The sequence below is a fragment of the Danio rerio genome, chromosome 14, assembly GCF_052040795.2.
Source record: "Danio rerio strain M-AB ecotype USA chromosome 14, GRCz13ab, whole genome shotgun sequence".
Lineage (NCBI taxonomy): Eukaryota > Metazoa > Chordata > Actinopteri > Cypriniformes > Danionidae > Danio > Danio rerio.
In genome coordinates, this window is record NC_141034.1 from 17,893,775 (window position 1) to 17,914,066 (window position 20,292).

The 20,292-nt window shown below is 33.3% G+C and overlaps 2 protein-coding genes across 3 annotated transcripts in view; both read left to right on the plus strand.

Annotated features, from left to right (window-relative positions):
- The window catches only part of immt (inner membrane protein, mitochondrial (mitofilin)), a 905,839-nt gene that overhangs the window by 552,015 nt on the left and 333,532 nt on the right, over window positions 1-20,292 (plus strand). The window lies entirely within an intron of this gene.
- The window catches only part of ergic1 (endoplasmic reticulum-golgi intermediate compartment 1), a 46,182-nt gene that overhangs the window by 16,671 nt on the left and 9,219 nt on the right, over window positions 1-20,292 (plus strand). The window contains 6 exon segments of one of the 2 annotated variants that reach the window (NM_001029962.3): window positions 5,920-5,992; window positions 8,596-8,690; window positions 14,909-15,033; window positions 15,359-15,463; window positions 16,124-16,184; window positions 19,314-19,414. In NM_001029962.3, coding sequence (NP_001025133.2) covers window positions 5,920-5,992; window positions 8,596-8,690; window positions 14,909-15,033; window positions 15,359-15,463; window positions 16,124-16,184; window positions 19,314-19,414 — 560 coding nt within the window. 2 annotated transcript variants of the gene reach the window in all.

Consider the following 20,292-nt stretch of genomic DNA (forward strand, 5'->3'; position numbering starts at 1 on the left):
CAATCAAATATATACAGTTGATGTCAGAATTATTAGACCCCCTGAATTATAAGCCCCCCTGTTTATTTTTTAACGGAGAGAAGATTTTTTCAGCACAATTCTAAACAAAATAGTTTTAATGATTTATTTTATCTTTGCTAAATTGACTGTAACTAATATTTTACTAGTTATTTTTCAAGACACTGCTATAACAGTTTAAATTGACATTTAAAGATCTAACTAGGTTAATTAGGTAACTAGGCAGGTTAGGATAATTAGGCAAGTTATTAGCCCCTTTCACACATACAGATCTTTCCGGAAAATTGCCGGCAATTTTCCGGAAAGGTTGTATGTGTGAACAGACCCTTTTTGAAAATACAGGTAAATTCATTCTGGCTATTTTCCGGAAAGAGAAGTTGTAACATTACCGGCAATTTGCCGGAATGCTGCGCTGTGTGGATGCAGAAGGAAGATTGCCGTAATAAGCGCGTGCACGTCTAGAACGTGCTGACGTGAGACGTCTGCTTTAGCCAATCACAACAGTCAGACGCGTTTACGTCCGCGCGGTTGGTGAGAATAAAAGCCTTTGAATATTTTTCCAGACACATTTAGCTGCTAGAAGTTAGTCAGATCACGTTTATATGTTCTTCTTAATGCCAACTGTGTAAATAATCATCGATAAATTGCTTATGATAAGCCGTTGTTTGTTTACCTTCAAGCTCTGCGTGTGCCTGTGAAACAGCCTGTGAGCGCCTTCACACGCACATATTATGAACATCTCGACATGCGAAAGTTGTTCACAATATTGATCCTCCACAGAGTTTGTATTTTAGTCAAATGTTTACAAATACAAGCGCAGCCATTTAAAGCTCATGTGGTGAATGATGTCAGAATTTACCGGTATTTTGGAATGGATGTGTGAATGCTCTTTTCCGGATAATTTCCGTAACGTCCTCGCCTGTGTGAACAGCGCTTTTTTGAATATACCGGTAAAGTCGTTCCGGAAATTTTCCAGATATTTACCGGTATCACTGTGTGAAAATTATTGAAAAAAAAAACTATTGAAAAAAATTTTGCTTAAAGGGGCTAATAATATTGACCTTAAAATGATTTTTAAAACATTAAAAACTGCTTTTATTCTAGCCAAATTAAACCAAATAAGACTTTTTCTTCAGAAGAAAAAAATATTATCAGACATACTGTGAAAATTTCCTTGCCCTGTTAAACATAATTTTTGAATAATTAAAAAAGAAAAATCAAAGGGGGGCTAATAAATGTATATTATAAATACATTTTGATTTTTAACATCATGCAGCATAGTTGTTTTGCTAAAAAGGAATGGAAGTGAATAAAAGTCGTCACATTTTAATTTACAATGGCCATACCACTAAAATAAGATGAACAGGTCAACGTTTTAATCAGGGAATTTGACATTTTGCCCACTGTTTGTGTGCATTCATTTCTTCCCCCTCAAATCAACATTCTCCTTTGATCCAAACCTGTGTTTTTCCAAACCAATTTGCTGACTCAGTTTTTATTTTCTAACTTGTCATTGTATAGCTCATCCTTCCCTTATGATCCGGAAGGATGGATGTTTGTAATGCTAGGTGTTGCTGTTTGACTCATTATGATATGATGCGTGGCACTATGTCATTTTACACACATTCTCCATTGTTGTTTTTTCCTCGGGTGAATCACTAATGTTAAGTCATGCTTGCTGAAATCTAGACCAACCCAAAGCATAACCTCAATATTTTGTTTGTAAACCGGTTCTGTGGATTAATTCTCGCATACCCAGCTGGGACATCTGAGGTTTGTGGTTAAACAAACTTGTCTTTTTTGTTTTCAAAACATCTACAGAGATAACAGGATCCATTTCGTAATTTTGTTTTTCTTTATAGTCACCAAGTGTAAATGAGAAAGTAAAAGATTGATCCACTGGTGACTGTTATTTTTATTTTGGTAAGTTTTTCTGCTGGTAATGAAACCAACAATGGAAGTAAATGAAACACATCTATAATCCACTAATAAAATCTTGATTTGATCAGTTTTGTTTAAATCTTTTTTTATAGTTAACAAAAAAAGAGGATATAATAAAGAAAACAAATAAATCGATACTTTACAATAATGTTCCTTTAATTTACTAACATGAACATACTATGAACAAGACACTTAATACAATATTTATTCATCTTTGTTGATTCAAATGAAAATAGTCATTCATTAATTCATTTTAACTCACTGAATACGAAGGGATCGTTCGTATTCATAGATGGGTAAAAGAAAAAAAACTGGGTGGAAGAAAAAAAACTGTTTTTAAGTTTTTGCATTCCCTCACAAAGATGTTTTGCGTTCTCTCATTTGTTGTTTCACAAACAATTTCTGTTCACTTTATACATGTCAACCCTCCCATTTTTGCCAGTATTCTCTTGTATTTTACCATTCTATCCTGCTATCATCCTATCATTAAATATTTTCCCATATTCCTCCAAAAATTTTTACCTTGACAGCACTTTTTGAGGAAATCCAAGAAATTTTAAAAAATATATTTTCCTGTCACTCAGTTTTTTTTTCTCCCTCCCATTTTTCGTTATTTTTATTTCTCCACCATCATGTACTTGCTGGCTCTTGGTAGGTTTTTGAAATCTTTTGAAATATCTTCTTTTGTGTTAAAAAGACAAAAATCATGAAGGTTTGAAACAAGTAAAAGATTTAATAAATATCTTGTTGACTGTTAAAAAAAGAGTATTACCAAAATTGGTTGTCACAAGAGTCCTACACTGAATGCATGGATGGACATTACAAGAGCAAATTAAAGCATTTGTAAATAAGAAAATGGAAAATGTATTTAATACAGGAAAAAATTTAGGCAATATCTCAGACCAGTTAAAATTCTAAAGTAATGGATCACTCCCTAAATGTGTATAGTTTTGCTTTCAAGTTAAGTTGTTTTGCTGATATTCTTTTTTTCTCTCCTATTTTCATTTATTTATTTGTCTTTCTATATTTAAAGCTACCAAAACAGACTCTAAAAAAGGGCCTGCTTACACTATGCTATCTCGCTGTACTATACTGTGCCCGGGCCCGTTTCCCGGAGTGTTCGAGAAGTGTGAGTGCGCTGAATCGGGCTCAGGCATGGTTCACTTGGCTGGCCCTGGCCCATTTGGAAGAGGTGTTTTGCACTCACACACAGGCGTACACAAAGCCCAAGTGAGCCCGATTCAGAGCACTCACACTTCTCAAACGATTCAGGAAACGGGCCTGGGCACGGTTCAGATAGCATAGTGTGAGTAGACCCTAAAAGGAAACATAAACAAGTGCAAAATCCCACCTTCAGGTTTAAAGCCACAAATAAAAGACTATATTTTCAACGTATTGCAGGCAGAATGGGATCAGTACGCAGAAAATAAACTTTTCGAAATCTAGCGTGAAATAGGAAGAAAACCCAGCTATTTTTAACTCAAGACATGATGAGATTGAGAAGATACAGAAGATGCTGTATCGGACACACGAGTGTCACGCATAAACTTTTACTCAAATGAGAAGAACCCCAAAAATGTCAAGCGTGCAACAGAAACCAAACTGTTAAACATATTCTTGTGGAATGCCCTATATTTAATGTTATCAAACAATTTTTGCCTGGAGATTCTTTAAAATATTTTTAGATGTGAATCATTTTAAAATTGCAAAATTTTTATCAAAAGTAAACCTTTTGTTTTAGATTTTAATCTTACATTATTATTATTATTATTATTATTATTATTATTAGTACTATTGAAAAGTGATATTTATAAAATGTGGTAGACATGATCTGATTTTTTGCTGCATAGCCAGAGAAGCTGATATGGCAATAAACTCAACATTTTCTCTCTCTCTTTCTATATGTATACAGCATAAAGAATTATTAGCCCTCCTTTGATTTATTTATTTGTTTATTCATTTATTTATTTATATATTTGAGCAAGATATATGTTTTATTTATTTATTTTTTCTGGGGGAAGTTCTTATTTGTTTTATTTCGGCTTAAATAAAAGCTGTTTTCAAATTTTAAAAGCCATTTTAAGGTCAAAATTATTAGGCCCTTTAAGCTGTATATATTTTACACTAGTCTACAGAACAAACCATCATTATACAATAACTTGCCTAATTACCCCAGAGAAAGTGGATGTAATTGTGCTTATGCATAAGAGTGTATTCAGATGTAGAATCTCTCATTTATCAGGTGAAATAAAAAACAAACAAACAAACAAAAAACAAAACAAAAGAACTAGCCGTTTTTTCACCTTTTTATCTGCTTAACAAGTAACTAGCTTTTAACAATGTATCACTAAATAGTGAACTATGAATAATAAAGAACAAGATCAAGCTTAAAAAGTTCATGTTAGTAATTATGCATTAACTAACATGACCTAATGAAACCTTATTGTAGAGTGTGACCCTTAAAATCAGGTCTTTAAAGATAGCATTATCTCTATGATTTAATCAGCCTTGTCTTCAAAGAGGATTATGTCATCTGTCTGACTTAATCGATTGTTTTAATATATTTAACTAAAGTTTTCTAAAGGAAAAGTCATTTACATATAATAGTAACATCTTCAACGTGTTAATAGTTCCCAGTATTAGCTTCATTAAAAGAGAATGAGTGCTATAACCCATTTTAAACCCGAGTCCGTGAGGTATGTGTCATAGCGACACGCCTTATTGTTTGTGTTATAGCTAAACATTAGCTTGAGCAAACTGGAACAAACCAGAGTCAGAGTCTGACGTGCCGACCACAATGTCACGTGACCACAGACGACTCACTGGAAACTGTCTCCATGTAAATATGCACTAGCTTCTGCGGCCAGCCTTGCAGTTTGACTCATCTGATCACATGTTGAACTTGGTAACGATTACGTTTACCAGAGCCATAAAGCCACGCACAATCATTTGCCTGTCGAACGAGCTTATGTAATGGCCCTGTGACTTTTATATGCTGCACACGGTTTAATCATTTTGCATAGTCAGGCACAATTTAGAGACGTCATTACTAATATTAGAAAATGACTTCCTTTCGAGCATACATGAGCTGAAAATGGTCCTCACACTCTCAGAGTTAAAGGTGCACAAGCTGTCGCTAAAACACTTTTCTGTTTACTTTGTGTTAATAAATACATTTTAGGGGTCACAATGGGGAAAGAAATAAGAGGGGGCTAATAATTCAGGTAGGTAAATAATTCTGACTTCAACTGTATATATGCATGCCCACAAATAGAAATGTACAAGCAGCTGAAAGAGAAAGTGGATGTAATTGTGCTTGTGCATGAAAGCGTATTCAGATAAAGGATCTCTCGTTTATCTGGTAAAAGTTTTTAAAAACAAACAAAAAAAGATGTGTTTTTTTTCCCCTTTTTTAGTGAACTAACTCTTTAACAAGATAAGATATATCTTAGATATTTTCTGTTTATATAGTATAGATGTATGGTAAGATACCATATCTCGTTTATCATTAAGATATGATTCTTGCTATTAATATACCACTAACTATGACTTTTTTTTTCTTAGTAAACTCCTAATTTGCTGCTTATTAATAGTTTGTTTGTTTTACTTTTTGGTCCACCGGCGTGGAAAATGGTCTTTGGTCCAAAAAACACAACAAATTAATAGTCACATATGACATGATAAAAATAAAATCAGCACATAAAAAAAATCTAAGTTAATTAGGGATTGGGTAGGATTAGGGATGTAGAATAAACTCATGAAGAATATACTTATTTAAGTGCTAATAAACAGCCAATGGCGTAATAATAGGCAGCTTAAAAGCAACTTATAGTGAGAATTGTTACTTAAACTGAATTGTTGCTGACGATTCTTTAAAATGAACTCTTCACCTATTTGTAAAACTTGTTTTGTTGCAAACAGCTTCCTAATGTCCCACTTGACCTTTTTTTATCCCCTTAGTTTCAATATGCTGCTGTGTCTTCATGTTGTTCCTCTTTCTCTCGGAACTGACAGGATTCATCGCTACAGAAATGTACGTATGAAATCACACAAAAAATGTGTATGTCAATGACATGATTTGTTTTCCCTTTTCACATCTTGATAAACACTTTTTATTTAATTTGTGCAACAAACCTGAGATCACAGGATTGGAAAATGAATTTGAAATCAGAGTGCATTTTACATTCAACTAAAGTAAAAAGTGCTTTAAATAACAACATGTGCTAGAATAAACAATTATTTTTGGTAAAGCATTCTTGGCACTTTTAACAGAACGCTGACACTACATTTTGTGTTGCCATTTCAAAAATGTATTTCTACATGGCATTAAATTAAAAGTTTTCCTATATAACAATTTATTGTGAATACGATTTTATTATTTAAACAGGAAATCAGTGAGGCATTTGTTATGGCATTAGTTGAACTAATTAGTAGAGCTGGGAGCTATTTTGTTGTATATGAAGATATTAGTTTACAAAGTATCTGTATTCATAGTGCAATATTAACAAATGTATTGTTTAATATCAGTGTATTAGTAAAAGGCCGTCTTATCTTGCAGAATTCTATCTTGCTCCAGCACATTCTAGTGAGCCTAAGGTGCTGTTTACATTTTTCTTTCTCTCCCTCTCTGTCTCTCTGTCTCTCTCTCTCTCTCTGTCTCTCTCTCTCTCTCTCTCTCTCTCTCTCTCTCGAAATGTCTAGAAATATGTTTGTTAACATATGTCATTATTTGATTGGTAAACCATTTGATATTTTAGTCATAATGTTTAAAACTGCATCTTAAGAAGTTTTATCAGCACTCGAGATGACTTTATGACCCGTCATTTAAACTTTTGTAACCTCGGTGACAGATCATTTTCACACAGGACTTGGACACTGGTGTCAGTTTGTGAACTTCTTTCTGGTGTCACCGGGGGTTGGGACGTGATGAAATGAAATTACTGCAATTCTGGCAATTTACTGTCAGGCTTAAATCTGTTCAACAGTGACATTTACCTTTTTCACAACTGTGACAACTGAACTGAAGCACTTTTCATTTTTTAAAACTTCTTCTCTGCTCTGACTCAGTTTACATTGTGTATGTTTACATGGACACCAATAATCTGATTTTAATATGCTTAAGACAAAACTCTGGTTACAAGTCTACCATGTAAACAGTGAATTTTCATTAATTCAATCCGATCAAGGTCATAATCAAACTAAACAGAAATCTAATTAAGACATTTGGAGTATGCTGATTTTAGTTACACTATTAAAGTGTTGTACAGACATGTAAACACCTTAAACTATTACCATCGTGTCGGATTTTCGCCGCATTTTGCAACAGAAAAGTCTATTCACACATGAATGTTTGAGTCAGTGAAAGACCACAGACACCCGCATTGTAAAATGTTATTAAATTGTTTTTCTTTACCCATACAGCGTGCAGTACTGAATTTCATTAAAACAACACTCTTTCAGCAGTTCATACTCTCATCCAATATCTCGTTTGTATTAAATGTTCCTGAAAGTAATTGAAAGTGCCAAACTACAGTTAAAGTCGACAAATTAAAAATGAAACGCCTTAAGCTACATGAAACTCTGGATTCTAATTTTAGCACATGAGCTTTACAGATGGCTAATGCTTGTCAATACTATTCTTCAGTGGTTTTGGACTGATTTGCCCTATTATTTATTACATTTTCTATTACAATGACTAAAAAAGAATACATTTGAAGACAAAATTATTAGCTTTCCTTTGAAATGTATAGGCTTAACTAGATTAATTTGGCTAATCATTGGACAACAGCGGCCATTCTGCTGCCAATCAATTCTTAAGAGGTCTAATAATATTGATCTTGTTTTTTCCTTATTATTGCTGTTTATTTTTATTCCAGTCAAATAAATTTTATTCTTCTCCAGTAGGGTAATATAATAAGAAATACTACAAAACATTTCCTTGCTCTGTTAAAAGGGAATATTTGAAAAGGAACTCAAATTTGTCTGAAAGTCATATTGCATCTTGAATTGTATTTTACATAAAATAAGCCAATTTACTTCACAAAGTGATTGCACAGACATGTATCATCCAATTTCATGTAGTATGTTGAAACAATATGACTTAATAATGCTCACAAATAAACAGTAAATATTATAGTATATTGTTAAATAGCAATCCCAAAGAATTGTTTGATACAGTAAGTATAGTAAGTTGGTTTGAGCCCAAGTAATTGTTTAAAATAAATAATACAAAACATAAAGTGAAAATAATGATGTTACCAAAGCTTCATATTGATACTGTTGATGAAACAGTAGGAATCTGCTCCTAGAAAAATTCACTTGTCTGATGATGTGGAGATACTTTTAAATTTCCTATTAAATAACAAAAACAACATCAGAAAAATGGCACTGACATACAGCCAGACAATATCTTATCTGACTGATACTGAATTAGAGCAACAAGTTTTATCAGACACTCTTTAATTGAGCTTGGTCAGGAGTCAACTGCTTTCACACACGCACTTCCAATAGTTTTAAATCACACAAAAAAAATCCACAACCCACTCAAAATGGGCTTGTTACCCAGTTTTTTCTCACCAGTTGAGAAACCTTGCTTTACTTAATGCTATTTGTGTGCATGTGTGTGTGTGTTTTCAGAGTAAATGAACTGTATGTGGATGACCCTGATAAGGACAGTGGAGGGAAGATAGATGTGAGTTTAAACATCAGTTTGCCAAACTTACACTGTGATTGTGAGTATATACATAAAATACATAAATACTTCTGAATGATGTTTTTTTTTCTATCCACATGTGTATAACTTCATCCATTGTTAAAGGGATAGTTCACCCCTAATTTTTCTCATGATTTGTTCACCCTTGACTTGCTCAAAGCCAGAGCAAGTCTGTTGAACAAACTGTTTTCCTCAAAAATATTAGATGCTTTGAAGAATGTTGGTAACCCGTAACCATTGACTTCCATGGTATTTTTTATTTTTTTACTATGGATGCATCTGGTTAAATATTTCCAGTATTCTTAAAAAATATCTTCTTTTGTGTTCAACAGAACAAAAAAAAGTCTTAATGGATTAGAGCATGTCAAGGAGGGGTAAATGATAGCTAAAAGGTTATTTTTTTGAGGAACTATTCCTCTAACTTATGTATATTTTGTGTGTGTGATGTGTTCGCAGCATTGAAGTTACCGTTAACATGAAGTCTTAATACATTTAGCAGCATTCTTGACGTAGACTATGATAGGAAACGATGCAGAGTTTTGACTTCCCACACAGTTTACCATCATTGAAAGTCTCGATTTGAGACATAGATTGTGTGGGCTTTCTCACAGAAGCATTTGGCTACCCTTTACCTCAATCAGATGTAATCTTTTGAAACTGAACCAGAAATCATATGGAGCAAGTGTATGAGAACATGTTGCGTCATACATGGTTGCTTTGGATTTGTTAATTAATACTTGATATGTCATGTTTGCGTAAATTGTTCAATCATGTCACTCATTCCTATTGTGACAGACAGACAGATTAAAAATTAAAAATAAATTATTTTGTTTCCAAAATTGCAAGATATTTATTTTCACTATTTTTATAAGAAAAAAAAGACAGATTTAGGCAATGTATGCTTTAATTTCAACTGTTCATAATGTTATAATAATAGTGCGTGTTTCTTTTAATTATTTTAAAATCAAGCAATGCACCCTTTATACTCTGCATCGAACACACGGGTACTTGTAATATGTAAGCATATTTACTGTACAAAACTTATTAAATAAATAAATCAAATAATCATTCATTAATTGTAATCGAGTTAAAATGTTTAATTAATCGAGATTTAGATTTTAGGCCAAATCACCGAGCCCTAGTTCGACAGCATAATCGTGTATATAAAAAGGAAAATCAAACATGGAGAGTCTAAAAACCCTTTTGTATGAGAAACTACTATCTTCCACCTTTCCTACACATCTGCAGGTGACATCAAAACAGCAGAAAATGTTGCTACTTTACAAATGTTACTTTAGAGCTAGTATTTGAATGATTCTCTAGTGTAATGTCTAAAGAGATGACAAAACATCTTTTGTTTTTGCTCACATTTTAAGAATATAATGATTTATAATGAATTGTTCAGCTGTAATTTGAAACTTGCGCTGAGAAAATGTTTTTCACCCCTAAGAATTGATTATGGGGTCTCTGTCGTCATCTTGTAGCGGAATATCAACCGTCACTTTCTTTGGTCTGCTCAGACAGGCAAATGGCGACCAATGCACTGAATCTGATGCTTTGAAATTATAAATATTTAAAAGGGTAAAGAGGTGGAGTGCTGTTATTTGCAGAATATCCAATCAAATTCAAGGACCAGACAGAACTTTTCTATAAATAGATAGATAGATAGATCATGATTAAATCATTTACGCAAACAAAACATATAAGACAAATGACATGACATATCTTAGCATAGTGCTACGTTCGTTCATTCATTCATTCATTCATTCATTCATTCATTCATTCATTCATTCATTCATTCATTCAGTTGTTCAAATATACTTCAACCACACAAGTTTACTGGAACACATTGCAAATAGTAATTTATTTATTTATTTTATTTGCTGTATCACCAAGCTCCAAATACAAAATTCAACAAAACTTTTAACTAGCAAAAGCAATGTGCCTTGCTATCATTTTTGGTATTTTGTGTCCACATAAACAAGTTATATAATGTTTGGAAAGATTTAAAATTGTGATTTGTACATGTCACAAACCTTAAGGCAATTGTGGTCACCTCTGATGTCACTTTTCACCAGATCCTCAAATATTTGCTAAATCTTTTGCAACTGGCTATTTCACACACATTACACAAAGACCAAACTATGCTCAGTCTGAACATCTTGAGCTGTTCTCATGGGCAAGAAATTGAGGTTATGCCTATTATGGAAGACATATGTTTTCTTTTTAATGGAACCCATGTTTCTGCCTGTACCATGAGTCATGAAGAAGAGGCCCGCTGTGATCTCAGTATGACCTCATTTACTGTTCTGATTTCAACCGCTTTCAGGAATGCAAGTAGATGTCAAGTTTTACTGTTTTCTGAAAAAATATGCAAATGGGTATTACCCATGTAAATGTAACCTTAATGATAGTGTGTTTAGGATGGTTGCTAGGGCATGGATATAAGCTTAGTGAAGTATTCTTGATTGGTTTCTAAGGTGCTGTGGTTTAGTTACTACAGTAGGTGTTAATTTACTGGCACCTATTACGTTTCTCTAAAATTCTACTCTCTGGATATGGTTTAAGTCCCTTCTTTAAAGGGCACATATTTATTTTACCTCTTTTTCAAGATTTCAGAGAAATGTATGCACTTGGCATACATACTTGGTGTCTCCGGAATGCGTCTGCAAAGCTTCAGCTCACAGTTGTGAGAAAAACTACAATAAGAACTGTCCCAATGATTATTTGATGTATTTGTTGTGGAATAATTCAAGTTTTTTGACGAGTCACACACAATGACCTTACAAAGTTCACGCACACACAGCGGACACACACAGCGTGTGCATTTATCTTTGCACTGTTTTTGCATGTAAAGTGTGACAGGATATACACATTAATATCCTCTACTGTATGAATATCTGTTATGTTATTGTACAAAATAAACTTGATTTAACGTTCACAAACTAGGATTGGAGCGTCTTCTTTTATAATTGTACTTGTATTTGGCTGTGGTGATAAAGATGGTAAAATGCCCTGTTTTAAGAACGTTTTAAACTTGTAAAACTCATTCTTGATCACTCTGGATGATGATCACAGCGAGCTGAACAGATCTTTTAATCCCTGTTGCTTTGTGCACGTCCTGTCTTGTTGATATGTTTATACGAGTTACTACGGAGGCATGTTAATATGTGGCTGTCAATCAGTTCGGTGGGCTCAGAAACGTAGCATCAGGAAATTTAAAGAAAAGTCTTCATACCTCAGCAATATGACTGTGGACACATTATACCTACACACAGTTCTGTTCAAGCAGCTTACAAAATATGATTTTCATCATTGGTGCCCTTTAAGGCAAAAAAAAAAAAATTTAAACATTTTTGTGCGACTTTTTTTTGGCTGCACATCTTATATCTTCAGTATTAACAAGACATTTATATTTGTTCCATAGTCACTGATATATGTCACTGTGAATATCATGTCATCTTCAGAAAAAGAATGATTTACATAAAACTCCATGTTTTTTCCATTATGTTACTGTCTTACATGAATTTACTATTTCTGGAAGCATACACAATGTTCCCTTGAGACCTTTACAACGTCACTTTTCAACACTTTCCTTCACTTTTTTGCCTTTCTGTGCTTGCCGAGAAAACTACAGTATGCAAGACCTTTAGTGTTCAGGGCACACGTCAGATTACACTTAAATGTTTCCATTCGCACATTTACTCATTAATGAGTGGAGATTGCTTTTATGTAACTTACTGAATGGGGTTTAAGCAAAAAAAAAAAAAAATAGATGTGGTTAAAGGCTTAAAATGTCAAATCATTAATGAGCGAGTTAAGAGACATTATTGTTTAGGTCATTGAAATTAGCCAAACTCTCTGGAAAATGAATAACTTTCTTCCTTTTCTATTCGATTTTTCCCTCCCCTTTGAAATGATAAAATGTAATCATACCGGCATCATCAATGTAAAGAGCCTGTGTGGCTTTCTTGTCCATTTAGAAAAGCTATCTTAAAATAGCATTGAGCCACATGCTCTTAGTGTAATTCACCACCACAGTGTCAGAAGATCTGCTACACACACACACACACACTCACCAAGTTTGTTTTTTAGTTCCTGGCTATAAAAGGTTGTTTAAATAGTTGGTTGCTTATTAATTTATTTAAATAATTAATTTGAATGTATATTTTAATAAAGATTTTTTGTGGGATTGACATAAAAAAAATAACTCTCAAGCTCAGTCACTCTAACACTACACTCTCAGAAAATAAAGGTATGCGAGCTGTCACTGGGTTGGTACCCTTTCAAAAGGTACAAATTTGTACCTTAAAGGTCCATATTAATACCTCAAGAGTACATGATACTTAAAGTACAAAAGTGTTCCTATTAAAATTTTAGGTACTTAAATATACTTTTGAAGTGCCAATATAGACCCTTGAAGTACAAATGTGTACCTTTTGAAAAGGTACCACCCAAGTGACAGCTCACGTACCTTTATTTCTGAGAGTGTATAATATCAAAGACCATGGTTCGTCAAGCTCTCAGCACCATCTCAAACTGATTCAGAGTGCATTTCCACAAAAATAAAAGCTTTTTTTTGTAATTTATATATGACACTTTAAAAAATGTAATGTTATCCATGTCCACATCATCACATATCTGTGAAAATAAGTAAAATATTTTATTTCGATCAAAAGCCAGTAGTTAGTGCTACAAAAAAACTCAAGTTTTAGTGTTTTTCGTTTTTAAGATACTTAAAAGCTATAGTGGGCTCCAAAACAATGACGATTCACATTTAGAAGATATAAAATTGAAATCGACCATAGACTATAAAAGATATGGACGTAGTGTCCGTGACGTCACCCATAGGTTTCTGAACAACCCAAAAGAAGCTACCAGTAGGCGTGGCCAACCGCCGCCATTTTGTTTGCACGTCATCGCACTAACCGTAGGATACAAAACAAAGGTAAAGAGGCAGAGCGGAGCTACAGACGCATGCTGGCATTTTGCTTAAACGCAAATTACTTCCAAACACTTAAAATATAGCCTGTGTTGGTAAATGCAAGGCTATTGATGAAACCCAGGCATAACACTATGACAACATTTCAGATGACTGTTCTAGAGCCTAGAGCTAATCAATCTGTCAGATTCTGAAGTGCATTACAGCTCTAAAGAACATTATAAATGATAAATGATCTTAAATAAAACAAATACATTTATAGAGATGGTATATACATATATAATTTCACTCTCCTGGGAAACGGAGACCATTTGAATGGGTTGTGAACACAATTAAGTGCACACGGCATTCCATATTATCTGGTAATTGTTGGAAATAGCCATTAACATCAACCTCCATGAAAACAGATGAGATCTATTAAGCTCATTGGCATCCTTTTATTTCAAAGAAGAACAGTAAAAACTGTGTGATATGACATTATGCATAAACGTGAATACAGTATAACTAATTTAATCAAGTACTCGCACACATCATTTTGTAATTTTATATTTTTCAGTCCCCGAAAATGCCACTGCTGTGCTTTTATTAAAAAAAAAAATAATAAATCAGTCATTTTTGTTTGAAGCTTTTTTTAATCCATTTTCTCATTTTATGGTGATAAATTCCCTGTATTTCCAGCTAATGCAGATGTTTTAAATTCCTCAAGCAGTTACTTTTAGATGTACTTTTTCTTATTATTAATAATAACAAACAGCCTTGAAAGTATTTGGACACTTTAGTCAAGTAAAAAAAATACTGAATGTTATTACGGGAGATTATAAGATCTTAAAATCTACTAAAAATGACCAATAAACTGTTATAGTCGTTACTTCTAATATTCTCTTTTTATTAAATAAAATGTCTTAAAGACATAGATCACCCAAAATTATCAATTCTGTCACCTTACTTACACATCACCTGTTCCAAACTTGCTTCACGAAAAAAGATATTTTAAAAAATGTTGAAAACCGGTAACTATTGACTTCCATATTATACATATTTTCCTCAGTTTCCAGCATTCTTCAAACTATCTTTTTTTGTGTGTTTAGAAGAACAAAAACATGTTTGTAACATATTGATGGCAAGTAAATGCTGTGTACATTTTTATTTTTTAGTGAAATCACTTTAAGTGTCCCAGTACTTTTAAGAAAACTACACATCTTCATGTAAAAGTGTCCTCATGTAAATGAAAGTGTTGTAAGCTCTTTCAATCACACTTTTTCTCTGTTCTGCTTTGTTTGTTTGTTTGCACATAGTGGTGGGTTTGGACATCCAGGATGAGATGGGACGGCATGAAGTGGGCCACATAGAGAATTCAATGAAGGTGCCTCTTAATAATGGCCACGGCTGCCGCTTTGAAGGAGAGTTCAGTATTAATAAAGTAAGAAATGCTTCCCGACATCACTTGAAGTCTTTTCAACTTCAGGTTTCTTGTGGAAATGCCTATCATATAATGTGTAGTTACTGTCTTTCTAGAGAATTCACATGATACAGTACACTTACAAAAATAAAACGTTGCCTTCTTAAATTAAGTTGAATCAAATTAACTTCATCAGTAATTCCAACTAATAGTGAACTGACTGAAAGTATCACTTATCTCACATATTATTTTTTTCACAGCATGCCTGTTGGACAAACTAAATGAAGATTGCCCCTGGTGTGTTTGCTTGTTTTATTACGATGTTGACTTGCTCTGTTTTCTGTAGGTTCCAGGAAACTTTCATGTGTCGACACACAGTGCCACTGCTCAGCCCCAGAGCCCTGATATGACCCATATCATCCACAAACTGGCCTTTGGGGCGAAGCTTCAGGTTAGGTCATCCTTTGTACACTCAGTCAGTATGTTCACATGGACACCAATACTCTTGAGTTTAATACCATTATGACAATACTCTAATTAAGAGTCTACCATGTAAACAGTTACTTTTGATGGGCACAATCGAAATAAACACAAATCGATTTGAGACCCGTGGAGTATTCTTTTTTAGTTGCATTATTGAAGAGCATTTGAAGTGCGTCCTTTGTGACAGGATATCCATACACACACTGCTGTTTATGGTGTATTCTCCACACCTTCCGAATCAATCCAGGAACACAGTGTTTTTATTTCCAAAGATTGAAGGTGGAAAATAGCAGTTTTTGCTAAAGCCTGGCACTAAACACATTTCCTTTTTAAGGTCAATATATTGTTGTTCATGTCTCTGTCAAATAAATCAATTCATATTCAAAAACTAAGGAGAAAATAACATTGTGATGTAATGGCGTTTATCAATCTTTGTATTAGAACATTTCAATGGAAATATGAAACGAACATTCTAAAAGCAACTTATATAAACCCCTTAATCATATTATTGCTCTATTCAGATTAAGGTATTTCATTTGATTACTGATGTCCATGTAAACACAGTCAATGTGAAATGCTTGTAATATAAATTAAAATAGTGAATAATACGTTTATCAATCTGTTGCAGGTGCAGCATGTCCAGGGGGCATTTAATGCATTGGGTGGAGCTGACAGACTTCAGTCCAATGGTATGTCTTAATTTTGTTTTAGCCTTTTACACTGTCGACTAGGGTTGCACGATATTGGGAAAAACTAATATTTTATTTGTCTGTGATAAATATTGCGATTTTAATACAGTTTTACAAGATAGTTACGGTTTTTTGAGGAGTCTAACAGTATTCAGGTACAAAAATTAAATTGTCACAATGCAAATAAATACTTTTCTTCTACTTAACCTATCTTCAACTGCATATTTGTATCAAACAACATGATACTAATTTATTTCCAAAAAAAAAAAAAAAAAATCCAGTATCATCGAGAAAAGAAAGAAATTAAAGGCTTAAGGATAAACATTGTAAAAAATAATCTGTCAAAACCAAACGCACTGTGATATTCTATTCAGAAAGCTGGACTTAAATGACAAGGAATAAATAAACGGCAAAAAACGGTCAAACTACTTTCTCTACAAACAAATGTTTGCATGACTATACAGACCAAGTAGAATAATATGACAAGGAAATATCAGTTTGCAACATCAAACAGCGAAACAAGCAGTTTCATGAAAAATGAATGGAAGTGAATGAGACCGGAAGCCTCATGCCAAAAAGATTCAAATGGCAGCGCCCGCTCGTCTGCGGAGAATAAGGTCAATACTTGCCGCATTCGCCATTGTGATATTCTTTAAAATGACAGGGGGCGGTCAAAAGAAACTGACCGTAAAGACAGACCGATAAACAGAGAAGTAGGAAGTTTCCGGAACTACCTCATATCATTAATATCATTCAATATTTAAACAAATTATTTTTTATTGTTTTTTTTAATAAATTATTTTAATGATTATAAGGATTTTTATAACCATTCAAGATTTTTTAAATCAAACTTTGATGCATCACATGCTTTTGTTCATATCTCGCACAGTTTACCTATTAAAGTTTATTAAAATATGAATAATAGGAGAACATGGGTTGCTCTACAAATATATTTTATTATGGCAAGAATAAAAGCAAAAAAAAGTCCACTAACTAAATAAAATACTGATGTTTTTTTTAGATTTAGAGTGCGCTCCACTATTCACACATTACTGTCTAGCTAGTTTCTGTCCTATACTTATGCTAAAAAGCCAATAATGGTCCAATATTCATGTACATTATCACCAATAAAGCCTAGAATAACAGGCCATCAGTATATTGTAAACAGACAGGTTCAAATATTTCTTTTCCAGTTATCAAAGAAATGATTTTTTCCTTAATTATAGTTTTGTAACTATTAAATTGTTTTAAATTCAAAATTAAAGATATACATCAGTTTAAACCCTATGACTGGTGGAAAAACATATTCTGTAATTGTGTGCCTGGGTTTCCACTTTTGCCATGATCTCTTTTGGTTTTAACAAACTTATCCCTCAGGTTTTCCCAAACCTTTTAAAAAAAATTTCTCCTTTCCCACGACTGTTGCTATTTCTAGCCAGGAATTGTTGATGGTTAGGTTATCTCTATGATCACAGATCATAAAGCTGTGTGTACAGTCGTACTGTTTCAGACAAAATCTCTTCAGAGTGATTAATATTCAACTCAAATCAAACGCAACGCCGTGCGCACTGTTCGCTTGAGTTTCAAAAAATGCCGTACGCATCGGCAGTAGAAATCATGTCACGCGACCCACAGCGATCATTTTTTTATATTTATCATTATTGCTTTTTGCTAATTCGTACTAATCATCCGTGTGCAACTGGCCTTAACTGTCATGCCAACTAGTTTCTCAAATATTTGTCACCTGGAAGTCCAAACCCAGCAAGCATTTTTTGATTTTAAAAGATGTCCAATAGACGTCTAAACAAAGTTGTCTCAGCTTAAACAAGGCTAAATTTGGGCTGTTGGTGAAAATTGAATAGACGTCTAAGAATTGGCAAGGCAAGGTAATTTATATAGCACATTTCATACACAATGGTAATTCAAAGTGCTTCACATGAACAAGAATAAAAGAAACAATAAAGTTATTAAAAGAATAAAAAAAATATTAAAACAAATTAAAATGTGTTAAAACAGTTTTTAAAAAATGAAAAAGAAAATAGGTCAAAACTAGACTAGAAAATGAATGACTACACTTATCAAGTCTGTCTAATCTGTCTGTTTCTGCCTAGTTTTGGCCTATTCTTAGATGTCTATTAGATTTTCACTGACAACCCAAGTTTAGCCTTGTTTTAGCCTAGCTGGCTATGTTTAGATGTCTATCAGACATCTAATAAACACAATTGTTTTTTGGGAATAATCATATAAACGCCATTTGTGCCTGTAATAAATAGTGAGTCAGTTTTCAAACCTTAAGTATAAGCAAATGCATAGAACAACCGTGTTATTGCCATGTTACTACTACACACACACACACACACACACTGCTTACTCTTGCAGACTAGTAACAGAGACATCGAGTGGCAATAAGAACTCGAAAACGTCACAGCAGACACAAGTCTCATGGATAAAATTACGAAACAGCACAGAAATAGACTGTAGAAACGGGAGAGAAGGCATACGTCACTTGAATGAAATAAGCACCCATCCTGTCTGAGATTTTAAATCTGTTCAGACCTGCAAAAAACATACTAGGCAAATTATGATAACAGATTTCTTTATTACAATCATTTCTGAAAATGTTATTATGGTAATGGTCACAGTGTTGACATAAGCTACCAACATTTAAACAGGCATAATAACACAAATAACTCTCCAGAAAAGAGAGTTCTTATTTGTTTAATTTCAGCTATTTTAGTTTTCAAATTTAGGAAAAAATAATAATAACATTTTTGGGTCAATACTATTATTAGCGCCCATAAGCAATTTATTTAATTGTCTGCAGAACAAACCAATGTTACATAATGACTTGTCTAATTACCCTAACTTCCCTAATTAACCTAGTTAAGTCTTTTAAATGTCACTTTAAGCTGTTAAGTGAAACAATAATCTAGTAAATGTTCTGTATCGTCATCATGGCAAAGATAAACAATAGCAGGTAATAAAAATTAGTTAATAAAACTATTTTGTTTAGAAATGTGTTGAAAAATCTTCTTTCTGTTAAACAGAAATTGGGGAAAAATATAAAGGAGGGTAATGTATCCAATGTAAATGTATCCATTTTTTATTTATTTTTTTTACTTTCTGCAGCTTTAGCGTCACATGATTACATTCTCAAGATCGTTCCAACAGTCTATGAGGAACTGGGAGGAAAGCAGAGGTTCTCCTATCAGTACACCGTAGCAAACAAGGTAATCTGAGATGCACTCAAGCACGACACTGAGAAGCTTCTGAGTCTAAATATATGAGTGTGCTGTGGTGACGGCTCCTAAATCCAGCCTGTGCTTTCCAGAGACTCGGCTTCAATTATGTTTCTCTTTTATTAAGCACCATCAACCATTTATCACCTCTAAAGACACTTAGGGGACATTTTCATTTTCGGCATTATGTGTGTGTGCGTGTGTGTGTGTGTGTGTGTGTGCGCGTGTGTGACTGAAGACAGTTAATGTGATGTCAGGATGTTTTTATTCAATGGGTATGGAGTTCTGAGAAACTGACTCAGAGTATCAAATGTTTGTCTCGTGGCATTGAAAGGCTCTAGAAAACACCGGATGTGAAGCTGAAACCCGTTACCTGAAAATGTAATGTTTGTATGAGTTTACGTGTTTACTGAGGGATTGTCAACCATGTCAACATCATCACATGTTCAGCAAAGTCTATTGGACATGTGTCATGTCATTCAGACCAAATATAATTACGTTTTTTATTTGCAAAAATAACTTTTTTAATTTAAATTAAATTGTTATTATGCAAATATTTATTTGATTTTTTTATAATTTTTTGTCTTTTTTTTGTCTTTTAATTGATGTTTTACATGAGACCTATTGTAGCTTTGTTTACAAACAAGTGGATTTGCATTTGTGTATTTATTTTTTATGTTATTTAGAATTTCATCTTTCCACATAAATTCAGATTTTTTTTCATTTTCCCAAATTCTGTGCAGGAATAGAAAAAGAAAGTCCACAGATTCTGTCAGGCCCTAAATTGAATTGTCAAAATAAAGTATTATAAGGAAAAGAGAATTGATGTAGTATTTTAGTATTTTAGTAAGCCGCTACTAATTCACCAA